Source organism: Lonchura striata, chromosome 25 (assembly GCF_046129695.1).
Source record: "Lonchura striata isolate bLonStr1 chromosome 25, bLonStr1.mat, whole genome shotgun sequence".
NCBI lineage: Eukaryota > Metazoa > Chordata > Aves > Passeriformes > Estrildidae > Lonchura > Lonchura striata.
Window position 1 is genome coordinate 3,002,569 of NC_134627.1, and position 22,605 is coordinate 3,025,173.

A 22,605-nucleotide genomic window follows, 5' to 3' on the forward strand; every position below is an offset into this window, starting at 1 on the left:
CTAAGCTGAAATGCTGCATCAGCCTTCCCTGGCAGTGCAGAGCTTGGAGCTGAGACACTTGCAGGGAAGAAACATTCCCTACTCTGGCTCCCCTGGCATGTCCAGGGATGTTGTGGTCATAGCTGTCTCCAGAGAGGCATTTCAGCATTCCCACTGCTTTATCCTGAACACAGTTCCATAACAGACTGAATGCTTCCCCCTGGTACCGGTTCAGGCTCAAGGAGCCCAGCTGGAAACACACTTGCAGAACAGAAGCTCTTCAACAAAAATGAATTTATTGCTTATAGACAACTCCAGTCAGCACAGTCAGTTTTGCTTTAACATCAGCACAGCCTGGCCAAACTGAGCAACCCCCAGTGCAGTGGCTGTTAGGAAGCTGTGCTTGTTCTGCCCCACTCACCCGGCAGCACTTCTGTCGTTGCCGTGATCACACCCCACCTTCTTCTAAGCCTTTCTCAGTCGTTTCTGCACATCATCTAATGACAATTTATCTGATGCCATCACCCTTCTGCATATCAGCATTCCCAGCAGCAGGAAGAACAAAGCCACGTCAGTACCAGGCTGTGCAGGCATGGTCAGCTCAGTAACTTTAACCCACTGGTTAAAGTGTGTTTCCCAAGGCCACTCTGTCCAGAGCACCATCGTTGGGTGCTGGCGAGTCCATTACTCCTGCTCCTAAAGACTGAGAGCTGCAAGCAAACACCAGTGCTGGGAGCTGCCCAAATGCAGAAGGGAACTAAGAAGTCTAGAAGTTGACAATTAAATTTCAAACCGAACTAGTAACTTTAAGAAAATCCAAATTTCAGAACTTGGCACGACCTTTTCTGAAGTTAAATTAAAAACAACACTCATTATTGAAGCTCCTTCACAGCTCTGCAGGACAATCCTGTCTGCCTGTCGTAGTTTGATTATGCTTAAATACTTTATAACAGTAGTTAATTTGTTCCCAAGAGCATTCCAAATATCTGAACACATTCACTAAATTCATGGTTTCACACAGCAATTCTGCTCTATTGGTAATTTAGTGGCACCTGGTGCATATTGCCTTTCCCAAACATAGACTTTAAAATCAAATTCATAAATATTTGTATTTTAAATATCTAGTTTTACATGAATAGTGGATATTTCCAGCCTTTTTTCTATCTGTTTCCAGGTTTTAGTTCAATAAGGAAACCATTTTACATCACAATCTGATCTGACACCAACCTCACACCCCATCACACCACAGTCTTTAAGAATCATTATTTAAAAAGCTATTTCCTAAAGCAAAACTAAAAGGAGTTATGTGGAGAGTTGGACACCAGGCTTCACCTGCAGGAGTTAGATAATATCTTGGCTGTTAATGAATTAGTCTGATTATTTTTTTAAGTTAACATTCACCAGTTTGGCTTTACAACATTCTGAACCTGCCCATCACATTAACAGCTTAACCTGAGAGCCCTTAAGGCAAATGTCACTTCTCATCAAGATACAGCTTTAAATATGAACTTTAGCAGTTGAAACTTTGAAGTAACTTAAAAGAACCAAAAATTACGAGGAATTCACGCCTCCTCTCTCATACACACTGCGGAGCAGGTCCGTGCCCGGCCCCGGGGCTCCCTCTGCACCCCCTTCCCTGGGCCCTCGCGGGGCCGCGGCCGCGGCCAGGGGGGTCTCGGCTCGCTTCTCTTCGGGCGCTGTCCCCTCCTGGGGAAGTCTGTCCCGAGCTCGTCTGCCAGCAGAGGGTTTGGGCAGGGTCATCTGGAAGGCGCACCACAGCACGGTGCGCACCTTGCGCGTGACCAGGCACAGGGCTTGCAGCGCCGTGGCCAGAGCCAGCACCACTGCGGAGGGAAGAAACCGCCCTTTAGTCCTGGAGCACTGCCGGGGCTGCCCTCACCCCACACCTTCGGTCCCTTTCGTGTCTGACCTTGTCTGTCCCTTCACAGGTTCATAAAAGCTGGATCTGAATTTCTCTGCCTTCACACAGTGAGGCAAGTGTGTGGTTTTTAGGTTCTAAGTTTATTACAGAACCTTCCTGCTGCAGATGCACCCCAGCGCTGGGGTGCTCCATGTACACACACACACTAATGGCACCTGGACCCTCCCCTTCTGGGTCACAGCAGGGTCCTTCACCTGTCCTGCCAAGAAATCCTGACCATGGGTGAAGGAACAGCTTGTTTGGGGCATTGGATAAAGCTCACAGGTCATGTTCTGTGAATAGGTGTTGAACCACGGAGCTGTAAAAGGTCACCTGAGCTGAGGTCCTGTTATTCTGGCACAGGCTGCCCAGAGAAGCTGTGGATGCCCACCCCTGGAAGTGTCCAAGGCCAGGATGGACAGGGCTTGGAGCAAGCTGGGATAGTGGAAGGTGTCCCTGCCCATGGCAGAGGTGGAACTGGATGATCTTTAAGGACCCTTCCCACCCAAGCCATCCTGTGATTCTGTGATAAATGCTTAATATCAGATCAGATGGAACAGAGAGGTGTTGTGGAAACAGGGCCCAGCAAGACCTGCTCCTGAACAACCAGAACAGCTTCAGGCCATTTCCTCAAGGTTTTGTCTGACAGAGCATATACAGTTACTGCATCCAATAATTTACTGTTCAAAAAAATCCTCCCCTACTGCTGCTCCAGGTTCAACACCCCAAGACAGTGATAGGAGGCAGAGGACCAAGCACCACCCCTCCAGGCAAGTAACCAGATCCCACTGTGCAGAGCCTTGCCTCCTCTCCTCTCCCAGCAGCTGCACTAAGAAGCTGGATTTCCAGGTCTGACAATTTCTTCCCAGACTCCTCTGTTCCAAAGACAATTATTTTCAAGGGCTACAACACCCAAAAACCCCCTTCACTTTAACAAGTCCCATAATCTTCAGTCAAGGTAAAGAGAAATAAGAATAATGGAGAACAGGTGAAAAGAAAGAATGCTGCAGTGTATCTTCTGAGGTAAACTTGAGAATTACAGAACTGCATGATGGGACACCTCAAAGAAGTAAAATAATCCCTGTAATTCAGATGGAGAAAGAACAGCAGAAAGGATCAGAAGATTCCAAAACATAAGACAGCTTCTGACACAAGGTAGGAGGTCAGAGTGTAACAGGGAACCAGAATTTACCCTGACTCCCATCTCAGAGACAAGGGAACCTACCACTCTGCCTGTGCACTGGTGAAAGGTTAAGCTGAGTATTTGGCTTTTTTGGGATACCATTAAGAATGAAAACATTCTGCCATTGTATTTTTGTGCATCCATCCAAAATATGACTTGTAATTATGCCAGTCTAAGACAGAAGATACTTGAAGAGGAAGTCCATTTGTAAACTAAGACCATCTTGGTCACTTGGGGCAGATTCAGCATAGAGATACCAAGGAAGTTCTAGATAAAGACAGAGCTGGAGGCTCCTAAGAAGAGGAATATGAGGAACAGGAAGAAGCAAGAGGCAATAGCTTAATAACACCTCCAAGCCCTGAATGTGTTACCAAAACCCCCACTAACTTTTATTCCTAGGTAGTTTATTAATGAAATGACCACCTCCAAATTGATTTAACCTATTTATCTCTAAAACCCAGGTTTAGTGTCTCCTCAAACCCTCATCCAAACCCCACCTAATCTGCCTTTGACAAAGTTCTAACATTGAAAAGTAAGTTAAAACTTGAATTATAACCCCCTCACTTATTTTTGCAAGATGTTCAACTTCCCAGCTACCTTATCAATGTACATAAACGCAGCTATACCTCTCTCATCCTGGCACCTGGGAGGGCCGTGCCGCTGCCGACTGGAAGCACTGACGATTTCATCCTTCCTCTGAGCCTGCACCACGTGGATCGACTCCAGGAGTTTATCCAGAGCAGTGTAGATGTTGGGGTGGAGCGGAGAACTGCGCAGGCGCTCCATCTTCCCCAGTAAAGTCACAACCTAATGAACAATTCACATTTTACAGGGGTTCACACTGTACTCATCCACACTTACAGGAAAATTAACTAGGGAGAACAGATTAATGATAATTATTACTTTATTTTGAGAACAGTTCATGAAGCTACAGCTGAAGCAGTTCTAAGTTCTTACTTGGGATTTGTTATCTCTAAACCCAAAGCTGTGGTACGGCTGGGTGTGCAAAGCGCAACAGCAAAGCTACAACCCCCCAGTAAGGACCCCCAGGTCACTGGTTAATACCAGATCTGTACAGCTTTGAGACATCCATGAACAAAAAGTGGTTTCAGAACAATGGGCATTTCCCTGAATTCACAGCACTGGGGTCTCCTCCCTTTTCACAGCACTGCTGCAATGTCTGGGTGAAAACCCAGATGGTCCCCTTGACCAGCCTGGGCCAGCAGCAGTCACAGCTGCACTGGGAAAGGGAAAGCTGCTGTGGAACCATGTGTGGGCTGACTTTGGGATGAACACTCAGCACTAAGGGAGCTGAAAACAAACATTCAGAAATAATTCAGGTTTCTTTAGTCCACTGAAAATGTGCATCTCTGTTGTCTTATCTTACATCAGTCACATCACTTGTGGGTTTCCACATGGTGAGTGACTCCTCAGTCACAGTCACATAATGTTGAGAACCTGGTTATTGGTCTGCAGAAAAAGAGAAACTAAAAAACCCCAAATTGGGATGTTCCTCAGACCATGGCTGCACTTAATGCCTTAAAGGAATACATGTGACTGTCAAGAAGATTTAAATGAATGCTCAAACTTTGAAGAGTTAATTGCAGATTTAGCCAACTCAGCTTCCACTCAAACCTTTGTACCAGGGTTACTCTCTGGCCATCACCAAGATTTCTGATGTTAGAGTCCAGGTTTAACAGCCCCACTCTGCTGTGGAGCATTCTTAAAACTACCTAACAAGGGTTTGAGGTGCTGTACGCTGAAGTTTGGTTCCTCAAATGGCTAGAGAAGGCTTTAGCCATGTTTTGGAGGCTGTTTTAAATTATGAGGATAAGGGCAGGCAAGCCTTCTAAACATGGAAACTAAGGCTGTTCTTTTGGGATTCGTAGAGCAGGAGTTTTAGTACACTAAGCTCATCCATGTCTTTCAGTCCATCCCTCAGCTGGATGAGCAGCACCAGGCAGGTTCTGCAGGCAGTGAGCAGACACAGCTCCAGGGATTATTTCTCCTGTGTGAGGCAGGTAGGACAGGCTGCTGCTCTCCCCTGCTGCCCAGTGGCTGGCCCAGCACTGCTGCTGTCTCCAAACCCAACATTTCCCAGAACCATTTCACCCCACAGCCCCTGGCAGGGGGGTACAGTTTGGCTTCTGCTTGTCCTTGCCTACAGCACCAGCACCATGGCTCTGGTCTCTGGGCCTCAGGAGGGCCACAGCAGCCGCTCACCATTCTGATGGCAGTCTGTGTTCCCTCCTCCCCCAGCTGCCACCTTCCCAAGGACCCTGGGGCTGTCAGCAGCACTGTGGTTTGCCCACAGAGCTCAGCAGATGCCAGTCTCCCTTGCCCTACTGGGTTAAAGAGCTAATTGGTAACAGAAACTCAGGCTGAAGGTTCATCAAATAATCATTTGATGATTAAAATATAAAATATATCAGACTCTCAAGCAAATATGTATGTCAGTATCTTCCAAACATTAACTAAACCTGTTTTTTCCCCACAAATACCTCCTCCATCACAGTGTCTCCAAATCCAGAGTGAACATTTCTCTGCCGAGCTGCTCTGAATGCAGCACCCCTGAGAGCTGTGCACAGGCTCCAGGACTGGATGCTGCACCACGTGCATGCTCCTGCACCAGGAACCACATCCTCCTGGCACATGTAACTGTGAGCCTCAGCCCCTCTGTGCTTCCCTGGAAACAGCACCCTGGAGCTGCAGAAGTGCTAACAGGGACCGCTGAAATGCTATTCCCTGCACAGCAATAAAGAACAAAGCTATTTTGGGAAAAGCTGCTCTGATCATCTTACCTATCTCACACTGTACTCTAAGTTCTGTGGGGTAAGTTCAATAGATTTCTTTTAGTCCTAAAACTCACTCTGGCTTGTTCCCGTAGCTGATCCACAATTAAGCGATCAACCCTTGATGGATTTGATGTCAGCCTTGGAATTGGAATGCTGTTAGTACTGGAAACCTTCTTCCCTTGGAAATTCTTAGCAAGAGCTGATTCAGTCTGCAGGAAAACAAAAGAACAACTCCCTCAGAATGTACATGCAGAGTGTGCTTCATTACAGAAACAAGGAAAAATACCAGGTTCAATTTCTTCCCATCAGGATTTTGGAGATTTTTAAAGGAGACAATGAGGATTCAGGCATTTGGGATTTAACTCTCTGGTGAGACAATCACCTGCTTTAAGTGAACAACTGCTTTACTCAAAGCAGTTCAACTAAAGCAATCGTGCCAACACACCGTGTTCCAGCAGTGCTATGTCTGCTCACTCTGACTACAGCCTGTACTGGTTTTGCCTGGAAATAAAATGGAGGCAAGTCAGAATTACAGGGAGAAAAAAATGACCAAACAGATGTGGCTCTCACACATAAAATAAAAATAAAATTGCTTCAGTCAGCAATTAATCTAATTTTTGTAAAGATTAAACTACAGAAAGATTTTTTCCTAAGCACCCTGGTCTAGTGGAAGGTGTTCCTGCCTATGGCAGGAGGGTAGAGCAGGATGGTCTTTAAGGTCCCTTCTAAACCAAACCACTCCAGGATTCTATAGCTTATTTAGTCACCAGAAAACTATTTTGAAAACTGTTTGCAAGGTTCCCAGTTTCCACCTCTTCCATCCCCTTGTTATGTCACTCTAAAACACCCATAACAACACAGAATTAGCTAAAACTGCTTTAAAACAGCAATTCTTGGATGGTTTCATAAGTGGTCCACTATCAACAAGAGCATGGAGTGCCAAGACAAGGGGGAAGGGCTTCACACAGAGAGAACAGCTTTAAACTAGATATTAGAAATAAACTGTACCCTGTGAGGGTGGAGAGGCCCTTGCACAAGTTTTCCAGAGAAGCTGTGGCTGCCCCATCCCTGGAAGTGTCCAGGGCCAGGTTGGATGGAGTTTGGAGCAGCCTGGGATAGTGGAAGGTGTCCCTGCCCATGGCAGGGGGTGGGACTGAGGGAGCTTTAAGGTCCCTCCTGACCCAAACCATTCTGCGATTCTGTGATAAAACTGAATTTCTCCCACCATGGCCCCTGGCCACACACATGCCAGTTTTTACTCTCTTGCACTTTCCATGCACCCCCCAGACACCACCTCTCATCCTTAAGCTGGGCTCACTACTCCTCAGCCCCTCTATACAAAGCAACTACTGGCAACATATTTACTGGATTTGCTTTCAAAGTCTCAGAGGCACTGTATTTATTGTATTAATAAAAATGGTATAGCACATCTTTGCTCCTCATGAACACACCTTCCCCAGCCCTGGGACTGGAAAAGCCCCTGAATTCCTGCTTTTAGTGCAATGTTCCATACAACATTAGCTGTGCTTCCAGCTAGGCTACAAATCTCCACACCTTTCACTTTCTATCTCAAAACAAACAGAGAAACAAACTTGTAACGTTGAAGTCCCATCAAGCATTTAAACTCTTAACAGCAGAACTACCCATGGTTTGTGACTCCACTGAGCAGGATGAGATCTACATCAAATCTGTGATATTATTGTAGTTTGGTTTTCTTACCTTCTTTCTTTCTTTCTCCAAAGCTCTCCACTGCTCATAACACTCTTCCAGTCTCACATGCAGCTCGCTGGCAGGCCCACTGCGACTTTTAACTTGCTTTTGAAATCCAAATGCTGACACAAAACCAGAAAGGGCATTGTCACCATACATCTTCTCCGTAAAGCAGGGGTAGAGGCGTTTGAGATCGTTCTGGGAGAACAAGGTGTGAGGCTCCATCAGAGGCACCACGGACCGGTCCAAGAGGTGAGCAGATCTCATGGGGAAGGTGCTGGGGCCCAGCCGCCGGTTCCGCCTGAAGTCACCTACCACGTAGTTGGGAATGCCTGGAGACTGCAGGCAGCTCCCAGCACCAACGGCACTGGTGTCCCCGTTCCCTGCCCCAAGATGCAGCTGCCCCTGAGACTCCAGTAACTCCTGGTGCATGTCCTGAAACACCTCATCCGCCTGGTTCTGCCCTTCCAGATCACAGTGCTCACTCTGCGGCTTCAGCTGGAAACGCTGTTTGTTCAGATTGTCAATGATCCCCAGCTGCTGAGCCAAGTAACTGTCACAGAATCCATTTGGCTGCTTCAACTTCTTCTCACTGAGGTACTCGATGAAGTTCTCTTCCCCACCCCTAACCAGGGCTTCCATGCACGCAGCTGCCCGAGCTCGCTCTGCAGTGCTGTAGTTGAAGTCAAGGCTGGAGAGTAATGTGTTGTCTTGACAGTACTTGTGAAGTAAATTACTATTTAAAGGCAAATTTGAAGATGGCAACTGAAAACCATCATTAGAATGACGAGAACTTTTTGGAAATGCAGGTGACTGATTATTCAGTTTCAACGAAGGACTTGGATTCTGGAAGGGGCCAGAAGCCGTGGGTTTGGTTTGGATGTTCATCCATCCTGGCCTAGCACTAGAGCCTGCTGAGGGGACTGTTGCACTGGGCAACAGTGGGAGTGATTTATAGAATTCAGGATTCTGAAGATCGGCCTTGGAAAGCTGCTGCTTTTCCACACCATTATTCCCTGGACAAGCTGCAAAAGATTTTAGTCCATATTCAAATTTTTGCCCAAAATCAGTGCCAAAGGAAGATTCGTTTGCAAACTGTTTTTCTGATACAAGTCCTACAGACTTGGGAAATGTAAAGTCGTGCTGATCTGAAATTGTATCTTCAAATTTTTTCTGAGTTCCTGATTTAACTTGAAATAATTTAGCATAGGGCTCTGCATCCAGAGATGGTGCCTCAGGGGTTCCATTTACCAGCTTTCTATTTTCTTGGAGGCTACAACTGGTGCCCTTGTTGGGCTTCGCTTTACCAGCATGAGAATATTCAGTGTATCTGGTATAATCTGTGATCTCATTGTATCTGTGACACTGTGGAAGGAATGCTTCTGCCCGCTTTGGGTGCGCCTGTGCATCTGCTCCTTTGGGACACACCTTCTCCCTTCCATAAGAATAAGCATCAACTCCTGAGTCTTTGATTGCTTCTGAGTACCCAGCCTGGGCTGCAAAAGTGTTCTTCATGTAGGGATAGTTCTGATATACAGGTGTTGTCTTCATACTCTCATTAGTCTGCAAGTTGCAGCCATTGGCACGATCACTCCTGGCAGAGTACAAGCTCTGCTCTTCCAGATCCACTCCGGCAAAGCTGCGGTAACAATCGTCTGCTTTCTGCTGTGCCACCAGAGTGGGACTCTGCAGGAACTGCTTGTCAGCAGTAGGGAGGGACTCACTGCCATAGAAACCCTGCTGGGGCACTGCTCCAACAACTGCCCTCCTGGCTTCTGGCAACAGGTCATGGTGCTCCATTCTGGTTGTGTTCACTGGCCACACAGACTTCAGGGTGGGAGGGCAACTCCTTGAAAAACAAGAAACACATGGTTAGACACCGATCTGTGCTGCTGCTCATCATTCCCAAACACAAAACAAAGTTTAAGAAATGAGTTATTCCTAAATAATTTCTCTCAAATGATTCCAAGATGTCTGACTTCAACTTCTACCCAGTCCTGTCATCCTTAGTTTCCAATATCTAGCTGAGAAAACTGATTCTCCCACAGCTCAGGAGCTATGGACAGACCCTCAAGCTGCAAGGGATCTGTACACATCAAACCCTGGTCTGTCAGTCCTGTTCATCCTCACCAAACTACTCCTGGATCAGCACCAAGTACAGCCCTCACTCTTCCCAAGCCATTTCCCAGCACTCCAGAGAAAATCCTTCTCTCTCACCTCACTTGTGCACTGCTTCCTGCAGGTAAAGCCAGAGTCAGCATCCCAGCACACCTCATTTCTTTCTACTAACCAGAATGAATTCACACAGGACCATCAATCCCTGACTGCCAAGGAGAACTTTAATCAGACTAAGTAAAGGGGAAATTATTCCTGGAAGCCACTGCAGGCCAAATCTGGGAATACTGAACCAGCCCTGCCTGTCCATAGCAAAGGGATTACAGAGTTGTCTCATGATATCAAGACTGACTCTGTAGTTTTCCCTGATTTCAGCCACATAACTCAGCACCCATAGAGAAATCACTAGAACTGTTTGGGAAGACAGAAAGGAACAGCAGTGCCTGGCTTGGGAAACTGAGAACTGGGCTCCCCTGTCTCTTGGACCTGGAAAAAGAAAAGACACGAGAGCTCTGTAAGTATCTTCAGGATGCTGGATCTGCACCCTTTTGTGTCATGTTGTTACAACTATGGAATTGTCTCTTCTGGTGCAGGAAGAGAGGCAAAATAAACCTGACATTTAGAAACACAAATATTGCTTACATAGCACTAACAGGAAGAAACATTAATTTTGTATGGAATTTTCTCCTGCCAGTTCAGGCAAATGTGAAGGAGTCTGTGTATTTTTTCTGTGAATTGAAATTAAGAAAGAAACCTAAAATCTGAATTCAGTCTTGATTAAAATTAAAAAACAGACCAAGGCATACATCCAGGGGATTCATGTGAATACAGCATGTCCACAACACTTGTTAAGATCTTATTTCAAAAATGCCAATTAACAAGTTCTGTAAATGCCAGAGAGCCAGAAGCTGCCATGCCATATAAGTGCCTTAAGAAAAGCTTCCAAGTATCCCAAGTGAAACATTGGAAGATGAGGGGAAGGGAGAGGAAGCTCACAGAACATGGGGCCTGGTCAGCAGCAGATGGAGCTGACTCAGGAGCACAGTGAGACCAGAGAGGGGAGTTTCTGTCATCTGCACTTCACTCACCCCTCAGCAAAGCACGGCTGTGGTTTGTCTTGTTCTTCCAAGATGTCTGACACGAGTCCATACAAATCAGTTTCACTGCCATAATCATTCCTTTCAGGCTGAATCCTGAAAACCAACTGTGTGTTAATAAATAGAATTCCTTCATTCAAAGTACCTCCTATGTTAAATTAAACAGAAAAATATAATCCATCTACTCCAACACACACATGCACTCTCTGACAAGGATGACTACCTGGACTTCAGGTTAATCTGAGGAGCAGCAGGCTGCTTGGTGTCATCTGTACATGTAGACCAAGGGGGGTACAAAAGGGAAGGATCCATGGGTGCAGAGTACTCTGATGTTGAAAGGGAAGAACTGTAGGCCTGAGGTAACTGCACATTTTCTTCATTCTGCATTTAATGTACAATAAAAGCATTTGTTTAATATGAAACACATCAAACCGCCATTTTGTCATTGTATATGCTTGTAACTGAGCTCACCCTTGGAGGAACCAGCAGATGAGAAGTAAGCAAACCACACATTTGGAATACAACTATTGCAGGCCACGTAAATGTCTTTAAGCAGAAGACATTAATGTGTCTCTGTCCCTTCCCTTGCCATCTGTTTCAGATGGAAGCTGATGGTATCATTCCCACCTTTCACCCCTTTGTTCAAACAGATGCTCTCAGGTGTGCTAAACTAATGTTGCTTAAAGCTTCTGGAAATCTTTCGTATTTTACATCCTGCCTGGCAATTGTTTAAGAAGAAGGTGCTGGAGCTGCACATCAAACTTCTTTGTCACTCAGCCTTGTGTTCTGTGTGTCCTGAGCTGACAACTGAGTAGGGGACACCTCCCCAACCACCCAGAGACCCCCCACAAAAGTCCTAGGCAGGCATATAACAGTGTGGGTACTGGACTTGTAAGATGCTTTCTTCTATGCCACCAGACACCAAAGCCAGGAGCTGTATGCTTTGAATGGGAGAATCCACAAATGGGGCCAAAGACTCAATTATGGTGGACCTTACCACAGGGATTTAAGAACAGCCCAAGGTTTTTGGAAAACAATATAAAACTGTGCACCCTTGGGACTGGAATGGGAGACATCAGAAAAAGTATAGCGAAGAAATATGAACCACAGTGTGCATCCACAGACCCAGCCTCAGGCTCCCCCAGAACAAGCCAAAAAAGGAACACATCAGGAAACTATTGGCAAATAGACTTCTCTCATTGCCATAGCAGAATGGGTATCAATACTTACTGGTAATAGCTGATGGATTTCCTGGGGGCCTGAAGCTTTCCCCTGCCAAGCCAACCAGGCTGAGGAGTTTGGTGAGGTACTACTGAAAGAGATCATTCCTAGGCACATGATACCGACAGGTATGTCAGCAAACTGTCCTGGTTCTGGAGAGGACAGGGTTAATTTTTTGCAGTAGCTGGGAAGAGGCATGGCCAGGATCCAGAAGTTATTCTGTACCTCCCAACCTCATTGCCTGGGGTGGGGGAAAGGGGCTCTTTCCCAAAGAGAAGGAGAAGAAAATGTGCTGGAGGGAGCCATCCAGTATAACTGGAAACTTTTCCATGTGAATCCTTCCCTGTACCCTCTACCATGAGTGCTGTTGCTGTTACCTTCCCTTTTCTTCTCTCATCACTGCTCCAAGTAAATTATTCTTACCTCAGCCTGTGTTCTTTCCCTTTTGTGCCTCCAATTCTCCTCTCCACAGTGCCACAGCAGGGAGGGGAAGGGGAGAGCAGGGGAGATCACTGTGTGGTTTGGAGAGTCTCAGTGGGAGAACTGAACTGGGAAGTGCCATTCCCAAACCAAGACAGCCTTAACTGGCACCCAACAAACATGAGACACAAAGGGTTGGGTTAACAACAGATCTGCCCAGAGCAGGCTGGAAACAAATCTGATCCAAGCATTTGTTGTACTGGGCATGGAGCATTAGGCTCTGGGGAAGTTGAGCAGTAAAAACCACACTGTTAAAAACCATACTGGAAACAGTGGGTGGTGGGACCTTCAAAGATTGGGATCTACATTTAGGGAAGGCCACCTGGCCAGTGAACACCTGAGGCTACACTAATCCAGCTGGCCCTGCCCAATCAAAATCTTAATGTATCACAGAAGGAACAAAAGACAAAACAAGGAGGCCTGAGATGTTGCAACCAGCAACACTGAGAGTCAGAATAACACCTCAATCCAGAGAGAAACTCAGTCCTTTTGAAATCTATACAGGAGACCTTATCAGACAGTCTCTTACAAACCACATTCTGTGAATATCTGGGCCAAGAACACTTGTGTAATTATGTTATCTCTCCAAGAAGAATTTTGTCCTTTATCAACAAGTACTTTCATTGCAGAAATCTAATTGATCTGGACTTTCCTGTTCATGACATCCAGGTGGGAAATTGGGTCCAAGACCATGGAACAGTGAGGCACCAAAGGAACACGGGAATGGACCATACCAGGTTCATTTCAACACATACACACACAGCTGTGAAACTTCAAGGACTAGAGCCGTGGAAGCATCATTCAGGACTGAAAAAAAAATAGGATGAGGTAAGTGAGAAATCACCTCCTCTGGACCTCCAGGACTAAAAAAGTTAAAAAGTAACTCCATGAACTGTGCCCAGGGAGAAGGCCTGTCTCACACAGAACTTGAATATCCTCAAGGGGTAGTAGCAATTCCAACTGCAGTAATTATTTTAGACAAACACAACTGTACAGACCAGGATTGCCAACACAGTGCCAGATGTCAAACTTGCTATAATGGTGGTAAAATTTTACACTGGTGAGGATTCTTATTGCAACATGTTTTCCCGAATTGCCTTGCCTTTCTGAATACGAAACTTGTATATGTAATCCTTTTGCTCTTTCTTGTCCGGTCAAAGACAGTAACAAGAAACCAATTGTACAATTGTTTAAGGAGGATGGAAGAGAATATAAATTTTTAATGATACAACTAGATGGAACCTGACAACATACACTCTCTAAAATTTCCTTTGATGCATAAGGAGGATGAAGGTAAATATTATTGCTGAGCTACAGGAGCTAAAGTAGTAGCAGAAGGCCATTGGATACAAGTAAAGGTAAAAGGAAATCCCTGACCATTAATGCCTCCCAAAGCACCTCAAAACTGGGAAATCAGCCTGTATGCAATTAAGGAAGGAGGTAAACAAAAAACACTATTAAAATTGATTATACTTAAAACTATAGTATATAATATTAATGCTATTATTGCTCTAGACCTGATCAATAATGGAACCACAAGGCATCCAACAGGACACAGAGCATGGACCCACTAAGAAAGAAACAGATGACAAACCACAGCACATGGACAACAGCTGAAGGAAATACAATTGAAATCCAAGATTTCTGCCTAGATATGGAACAGGACATCTGTAATTTTGAAATTCCACCACTGATTAATATAAAAATGATACTCAGATACATGAGTAAAAGGTGAGTATGCTGTAAGTACTTGTTGTGCAGATATAGAAACAGCTAATCGATTAAATCACATTCTAATTTTTGTGTTTGTAAACTTACCCCGCTCAGAGATTCTAACTAGTCAACTTCCAGTAGCTTCATTTCAATGAATAAGAAAATCCCTATATCTTAATTTCAACTATACAACCTAGCCCTATGGGTATGAGCCTTATGCTGGTATAGAAATTGCTACAATGTAAAAATTTGCAGAGGCAGTTAAAAGCAGCTAAAAACAATAGCAGAAACTCTATCTTACTATCCATCATGGCACTAAAGAAATCCATGAGGTAATGGAATGAGCAAAGAAAGATGGAGATCACCACAGGAGGGATATTTTAAGGCTGCACAAGCTCAGTGACTGCATTAGGCAAGCAGGAACTGTGGATTAGACAGGCAGGTTTATGCAAACTTTAGTGTCTAAATTCTCTCTTTTCATTCCTTGCTGTGCTTGGCTTGTGGGAAACTTCCCCGGGCACCATGCACAGAATAAACAATGTCTCTTTTCTCAACCCAATTCTTCACCTACACTTAAGGAAGTTCTTAAAACTAGCAACAATATTAGCCTAAAACATCTGCTCTAGTTTCTACTGGTTGACCCCTGCCGTGAGTTAGGAATTAGATCCCCTTTCTCCTCATCATTACAGAGTGTTAAGGTACTGAAAAAAAACCTTACAGCCATTTATTTTCTTAAGGAAAGGCATTATACCCTGATTACATGAAAAGGGACATCTTTACTTTTATCTTATCTGTTTGGTTTAGACGCAATAGGCCTTTCTAGCTCTCAGTAAGTGAAACAATAAATGGTGGTTTTGCAGGGTTAAATGTCAAAGACTCACAATACACTCCTTTGTGGAGGAGAGTAGTCTGACAAAATAACAAGTCCTGGATGGAAGAAGCAGCAAGTTTGGTCTTGAATGTACTGGGAAAAAAAATTCATTTGAGTCTTTTACCTCAGTGAAAGTTTATGGCTATGAAAGGCAAAAATTCCAAGAGAGAGCTGACATATTTAGCTCCTGCCCCGGCATTTTCTGCTGATCAGACTAAGAACTGATTCATACAAACACTTGGACTAAAGAAATATCTGAGGCAGTAGCTAAGGTTCTCCTTCTTACTCACTTTCCAGTTTTCCTAAAAGAGGAAAGTGTTTGCTCCTCACTCTGCCTCCAATTGTTTATGCCAACAGAAGAACAATTACCATGAACATTTCACTACAGCAATGGTGAAATACCATTTTAACAAACATCCTCTACAGCTTCATCAGTGACTGCATTAGAAAAGCCATTGTCCCCCCGGTGAAAGTTACAACAGTGAAGATTTACTACAGTTATATCAAACACTGTGATTTACGTTCAGCAGTATAAGCAACCACTTTAGTCTAAACATCTTCTGACCATTTTGTTCACAAGCACTACAAACTCTTACAGAGCTATAAAAATAATCAATAACCAACTGAACCTGTGATTTGTAGCAGCCATAGAGCGAGGCAGAGCCCGGCAGGGCGGTGCTGAACACATCCGTGGGCCTCCCGCCTCCTTCCGCACTGCCCCAGCAGCGGCCGCCGCCTCGGAACGCCACGTTGGGCTGCGGGGACAGGGAAAAGGACAGGGACGTCAGAACACACAGAACGGCGTGAGGGGCTGTGGGGACAGGGAAAAGGACAGGGACATCAGAACACACAGAACGGCGTGAGGGGCTGTGGGGACAGGGAAAAGGACAGGGACACCAGAACAAACAGCATGGCATGAGGGGCGGTGGGGACAGGGAAAAGGACAGGGACATCAGAACACACAGAACGGCGTGAGGGGCTGTGGGGACAGGGAAAAGGACAGGGACATCAGAACACACAGAACGGTGTGAGGGGCTGTGGGAACAGGGAAAAGGACAGGGACATCAGAACAGAACAGCATGAGGGGCTGCAGGAGAGGGACATCAGAACAGTCATAATTACACACAGAGATACAATTATAAATATAGCTGACAGCTGTGGATTTTATACCAATGATAACTTCTTTAACACTTCTAATTTACTGCTGGATTCTGTCCCATCTGGGTTTTCAAGTATGTGGTTCTATATATGGATGTAAAACACTTTCCTATTTACCCTGAAGGAAAAGTTGAACCCACCAAAGCACAAGAAACTCCAAAGGTGTTCAGAGACGAGGGGGGTGCAGCTCAAGAAGAAATTTGCACTCTCCCTGTTTCCACCTGCTGGACTTCCCAACATCAGTGCCTCCACAGGGCAACATCAAGCACAGAAGAATGCTCACACAATCATGGTGTGAGCATTCTTCTGTGGTTTGGAAGAGACCTTAAAGCTCATCCAGTTCCAACCCCTGTCATGGGCAGGGAACCCTTCCTCCAACAGCAGTAGAGGAGTTATTCAGCCTTCACACATTCCTGGACACCTCTTGCCCTTCCATCACTGCTCCCAAACACTGTTTAAGTTACGTGATGGCATGGATGTGCATTTCCAGATGTCAAGAGCTGGAAGTTTCCCACAACACACACTCTGCTCTGTCCTGTAACTATGGGAGAAACAACCCCAGTTAGAGTGACATCCCTCCAAGTGCCAGAAACCACAGGCCAGCAGGAGCAAGGAATAAGAACAAAAACTGAGAGCTCTTCTCCTAAGGCTGAGGCACAAAAGGAAAAGCTAAACTGGCTAGCTAAAACCCCCTTTAGCCAACAAATAAAAAAGTGAAGTTACAGGCATATTACCATACCAGCTCATTTGAAATGATGAATAAATTCAGAAAAGCCAAAGTTCCCCAGGACCAGGGTTCTGAATAAGCTCTGCTCTCTAGAAACATATCCTTCTGCAGCTCCCTGAGGAGGTACCAAACGAGCTTCATTGCAGCTCACACGGCAGTTATGCCCTGGCATTTTTCTGTGTTTTTCCGGCACATTTTCCAAATAAATGAATGCACTGAGTTGTTGTGGAGCTCGGCTCTACATCCTGAGCTTACTGTACCATGTTTTCTCCTCAGAGATTGCCATTCACAGGGACACCTAACTCGCAAAATCTGCAATCCCACAGAACATGGGCAAACTTGTAGGGCCAGAAGCAGCCCTAAAGACACCCCCAAACCCATACTTCGTTCCTTTATCCGCAAGCAGGTGCTTTTCAGGATGCTGAGGCGTATTTTCCCCACAGGCCTGAGCTCCGTGTCTCACACCTGCTCCCACACAGGAGGGCGCCGGATCCCGGAAGGGGTAGCAGGGCTCGGACACCCGCCGGGGTCGGGCCTCGGCGCCTCCTCAGCGCCGAGGGGGTCAAGGCCAAGAGAGGCGCGGCGGCCCGCCGGGTGTGTGGGGGCGGAGGCGCACCGCTCACCCCGGTGCCACCCCGGTTCCATCCCGGTGCCATTCCGGTGCCGTCCCGTCCCGCTCCCGTCCCTCACCTCCATGGCTCCGGGCCGCTCTCGGCGCGGGCCGCCGCGGGGCGGCCTGAGGCGAGTTCCGCCCGTTGTCCTCGCGCCGACCCAACGGCCGCCGCACCCCGCGCGCCCCCGCCCATTGGCCAGCGCCCGAGGCGCTCGGCCAATCAGCGCCCGCGCGGCCGCCTCGCACCTCCCCGCGCAACGTGAGCGGCTCTGTCGGCCATGTGACAGCCGCCCGGCCGGCAAAGCGCTGCGCCGCGATTGGCCCCGCCCGCCGGCGCGTAGCCAATGGGAAAACAGATCGCTCGTGCCTCCCGCCAATGAGCGGCCGCGGAGGCGCCGCTCGCCCGGAGACAGCGCCCGGAGACAGCGCCCCGAGAGAGCGCCCCGAGAGAGCGCCCCGAGCGGCCCCAGGCCGTGTCACCTCCGGGCCCTGCCACATGGCAGCTCCGGCCCTGCCACCTCCGGGCCCTGCCACATGTCACCTCCGGGCCCTGCCACCTCCGGGCCCTGCCACCTCCGGGCTCTGCCACATGTCAGCTCCGGGCCCTGCCACCTCCGGGCCTTGCCAGCTCCGGGCCCTGTCACCTCCGGGCTCTGCCACATGTCACCTCCGGGCCCTGCCACCTCCGGGCCCTGCCACATGTCAGCTCCGGGCCCTGCCACCTCCGGGCCCTGCCACCTCCGGGCCTTGCCAGCTCCGGGCCCTGTCACCTCCGGGCTCTGCCATCCCCGCTGGGCCCTGTCACCTGCCACCTCCCCGACCCTGTCACCCCTGCCTGGCTCTGTCACCTGCCAGTCTCGGGCTCTGCCAGCTCCGGGCTCTGTCACCTGCCAGCCTCGGGCCCTGTCACCTCTGGTCCTGTCACCCCACCGAGCTCTGCCACCCCTGGGCTCTGTCACCTCCCAAGCCCTGCCAGCCCTGCTGGGCACTGTCACCGCCGGGCCCTGCCACCTGTCACCTCCCGACCCTGTCACCTGTCACCCCCGGGCCCAGTCACCTCCCCAACCCTGTCACCTCAGGGCCCTGCCACCCCCCTGGGCCCTCTCAGACCCCTGACCCCTTCACCCTCCTGGACTCTATCACCCCCAGACCCTTCCACCCCCCAACCCTGTCACACCCCAGACCCTGTCATCCCCGGGTCCTGTCACCCCTCTGCACTTTGTCATTGCCCACATTCCATCACTGCCCCGGCCCAGTCACCCCTCCAGACCTTTCCTCCTCCACACCCTGTCACCCCCCTGGCCCCGATGCCCCCGACCCCGTGCCAAGGCCGCCCTCAGGGGCTGCCCCCTCCCAGCCCCATGACGAATCCATTCAGGGCCGGGTTGGAGCTGCAGGATAGGCTCTGAACAGCCTAAGGCTCTCCAAGCCTTTGCACAGCAAAGAGCAGCGGGGACCTGTGGCCAGCCAGGGGACTGGCCACCCAGGACAGCAGGAGCTGGTGACCCAGACTCTACACACACGATGTAAGGGTGTACAAGCCAAGGATTTCCTTTGTTTGGGGTCCCTCCTCAGAGGCACCAGTTTGAGCTGTTAATTTGCTATTTAATTATTGCACCAAGATTAGATAATCTGGATTGAGATGGTTGACTGCTGTGGGAAGCCGGGTCTGACTGTCAGTGTGGGGCTGTAGCTGCAAAGGGGCTTTGGTGCCAAGCTCAGGTGGTGACAGTGACAGCCAGGGTGGCTCCTGGATGGTCGGACAGCCCTTCCACAGCGGCCTTGACCAGGTGCCAGCCATCTCCTCAGCCCTCCTCATCTCTTACAGGAGCAAGAGGAACCCTCTGTCACCCGTCACCAGTGACACAGCTGTCCCCAGGTGCCTGCGGCAGGGTCTGTGCCCTGCTGGGCACTCCCGGAGCTGCTCGGCTGGAGGAGAAGCCGCAGGGGAGCTGGCGGCAGGCGGAGCTGGGACAAGCAGGGGTCACAGCCTGTGTTTATTTATACTTTTCATTGTTGCTGCTGGTTTAGATACTCTGCCAGCGCATGGATATCATTGTTCTCACTGGAAGGGACTAAGAAAAACCCACAAACTCTGAAACCACACCCAACTTGTTTTAACTTCTAAAGATACTTTGTGTTGCACTCCTCAAGCTGTTTTTAAGGCACTTGGAGACACCATTTTTGCTGCCACCCTTATCTGGGCCACTCAGGGCAGTAAGAACCCACAGAGCCAGACGTTATTTTATGAATTGTGGTCTTTTGTGCTGCCATACATCTCTCACTTCCTCAGTGTGTGCTGCCAGCCCGCAGGATCATGGGGAGGTATGAAAAACGCCAATCACTTGTTTTTTAAAATTTTAAAAGTTTAATAATAATAAAATGGCTATAAAAATAATCATACAATTAGAGTAATTAAGTTTAGAGTTAAGACAATTACAAGACAATAAAAGGCAAAGAATTATGGATGTCCGGATGCTCTCAGACACTAAGTCACGAAAAGCATGTCTTGTGAACAAAACAATCACCCTTAAAACAATACACTTGTTGCATATTCATACACCTTCATGGTTATGCATACATTCTATTCTAAACAAGAAACTCTGTTGTATGTCAACTGTTTTCTTTAATCTCCTGGCGTCTTCGATTCTGAGCAAGGCCTAAAGAAATTAGTTTCTTCTGATAAGAAGCCATAAATTCCTCTCCTTTGGAAGATTTAGGTGTTCCTCGAAGTGAGTATATCATCCTAAAAAAAGAAAAAGACCTTCCCCCCCATATACAGAGTCTCTATATATATATTTTTTTTTTAACTACAAAAGTCTTCATTTTAACTACAACAGCACAACTAACCAATATAACATAATACATATAGTAACTATCTGCTTAGAGCCATATAATATGCATTTTTCACAGGAGGGCAGCAGGGAGAGCCTGGGCAGCCAGGTCTGCCCAGCCCCTTCCTAAACCCACCCAGGGACTGCAGACACAGAGGTTCTGTCTGCTGGAAGCCAGAGGATTCACTCCAGGAGATGAGGGGGTTGTCAGTTGTGAGAACCCCGGGCTTGGTCTGGGGTCTCATGTGGTGGTAAAGTCTTTCCTCCAACCCGTGCTTCCAAAGAAAGACTCCTCTTATTGTTCGGTCTCAAGGCAGTTTATTGTAAGAAATCGAAAAGATTGTTTTTGTGGGCTGTGGCTGTTTGGTCAGCGACCCAGGCAGAGACACACACCCTGACACCCTCTCTGTCTGCTGTCTTCTTCTTCTCCCTGCCCAGGGCTGCTGCTAGCTTTTATATGATATATTATGTATAATATGTGTACAGTTTTCCCCCAATACCTACTACTGATATTAAATGGTGCTTTTATACTCGAAACCAATCTGTGAGTGCCAACATCACCAAGAACATGGAGGCAAGGAAGAAGAAGGAGGAAGAAAAGGATCAGCCCACTTTCCTCCATCTTAGAACTTCTGACTGCCATGTACAAAGTAAAACCCCCCTGTACATGTGCTAAAACCCCCCTGTACAATACAAAAAAAAATTCCCCTCTGTTTTGTAACTACTTTTACTATACTATCTAACCCTTTGTGACTGCTTGTTCCACCTTCAAAGTTGGTAACTCATTCCATGGCTCAAACTCAAAATCACAGCTGTTTCCAGCTGCCCACCAGGGTCTAAAATGCTTCTGACCAAGGCCTGGAACCTCCAAAAATGTCTGAGGGACATTTTGAGTTCAAACAGTCAGTGAAAGTCTTGGTTCCAGAGCATGTCCCAGACCCCAGTTCCATCTGCTGCTCCCTGCCCCATGGAAGGGCTGTGGGGCAGAGCTGTGGGGCAGGGATTTGGAGCTGGCTCTGGAGCAGCCAGGTGTGGGCTGCAGTTCCTGCAGAGGAGTCGGTGTGATCTTTGTGCTTGGTTTGGGGGAGCTTTGCTTTGTTTTTCTCCCCCTTTTGAAATGGTGAAAAGGGGGGAAGCACGGCCACTGCCTCACTGTCCCACTCAGCTACTCCCTACTAATTAATACATTGTATTTTCTGTATTTCTTCTGCAAGAGACTCCCTTAAGGCCACAGAGCAGAGATCTAGGAAGCTGAGAGCAGTGAGGATACCCTCCAAAACTCATCATTGAGCCAGAGCTCACTGCTGGGCTGAGCCTCCTATCTGGGCGCCTTTCCAGCTGTGCAGGACAACGGTGTCAGCCTTGTCACCTGTCGGGGTCTGGCTGCTGCACCCCGAAGCACAGGGCTTGTTTGCAATATTTAACAACCACTTCCCAGTGCTGAGATTTCTGTCAGGGACAGTAAAAGTGCTCAGCTGCAGGCAGGGACAACAGGGTTTCACTGCAGGAAATGGATCCTTGCCCTGCTGGTATCAGCCCATGGCAGATTTAGGCACTGACCCCATTTCTTCTTCTCCTTAGGCCTGTGCTGTGCACTGAGGCACATCCACAGTCTGGGGCACCGACCACTTTGGCCAGTGTGATGAAATCTCCTTGGTGCCACTTTTCCATGGACCTGGCAATCCCAGCTGACTCTGGTACCTGTTCAAGGCAGTAACCAGCAGTTACAATCAGTATTAATATTTTACGGTGCTGTCAAAACCCACACAGGAAGCTGCTGGGACAGGCTGCTAATGTGTTAAAGCTCCCAGGATGTTTGGGTTGGTTTTACAGACACTACCGAGCTTTGGGGTCGGAGTGTTTGGCATCCCCTCCCTCAGAACACAAACACAGCTGGGATTTCATCTCTGGCTGAGCACCACACAGGGGGATGAGCTCTGTGAAGGAGCCATTGTCACCTCTCAGCACCACTCCTCCAGCGTCATCTGCTTCTCCAGAGCAAAGCACAATTCCAAGCAAATCCCACATGGATCCCCATCCCGGAGCCTGGCTGGAAGATCTGGGCGCTCGGGCAGGACCCGGCTGTGCAGGAGCAGATCCTGTGTGGTGGCCATGGGCTGGAGGAGCCCCGAGCCCCGTCCCCCAGTGTCCTAGGGTGACCTTATGGTGTTTGTATCTCCAATCCTGT

General features: G+C 47.9%; 1 protein-coding gene across 1 annotated transcript; it reads right to left on the reverse strand.

Annotated features, from left to right (window-relative positions):
• Nucleotides 1-256: 256 nt before the first annotated feature.
• MEIOC (meiosis specific with coiled-coil domain) lies at nucleotides 257-18,081 on the reverse strand. Its single transcript, XM_031507026.2, has 9 exons — nucleotides 17,661-18,081; nucleotides 15,715-15,896; nucleotides 11,024-11,181; nucleotides 10,792-10,896; nucleotides 7,598-9,437; nucleotides 5,953-6,087; nucleotides 3,710-3,890; nucleotides 1,719-1,823; nucleotides 257-534 (listed from the first exon to the last, which is right to left on the reverse strand). The coding sequence occupies exons 1-9, from the start codon at nucleotides 18,079-18,081 to the stop codon at nucleotides 488-490; spliced, it is 3,174 nt and encodes a 1,057-aa protein (XP_031362886.2). The 3' UTR covers nucleotides 257-487.
• Nucleotides 18,082-22,605: the final 4,524 nt, after the last annotated feature.

What these genes read in the sequence shown, in the direction of transcription:
- MEIOC (XM_031507026.2), bottom strand. Translation starts at nt 18,081, where the DNA reads ATGTGGCAGGGCCCGGAGGTGACACGGCCTGGGGCCGCTCGGGGCGCT. An exon ending in ATGGCTGCTACAAATCACAG is followed by an intron (nt 11,182 to 15,714) that starts GTTCAGTTGGTT and finishes CATTAAATGCAG; the next exon opens with AATGAAGAAAATGTGCAGTT. An exon ending in GACCCTGCCCAAACCCTCTG is followed by an intron (nt 535 to 1,718) that starts CTGGCAGACGAG and finishes GCTTTGTTCTTC; the next exon opens with CTGCTGCTGGGAATGCTGAT.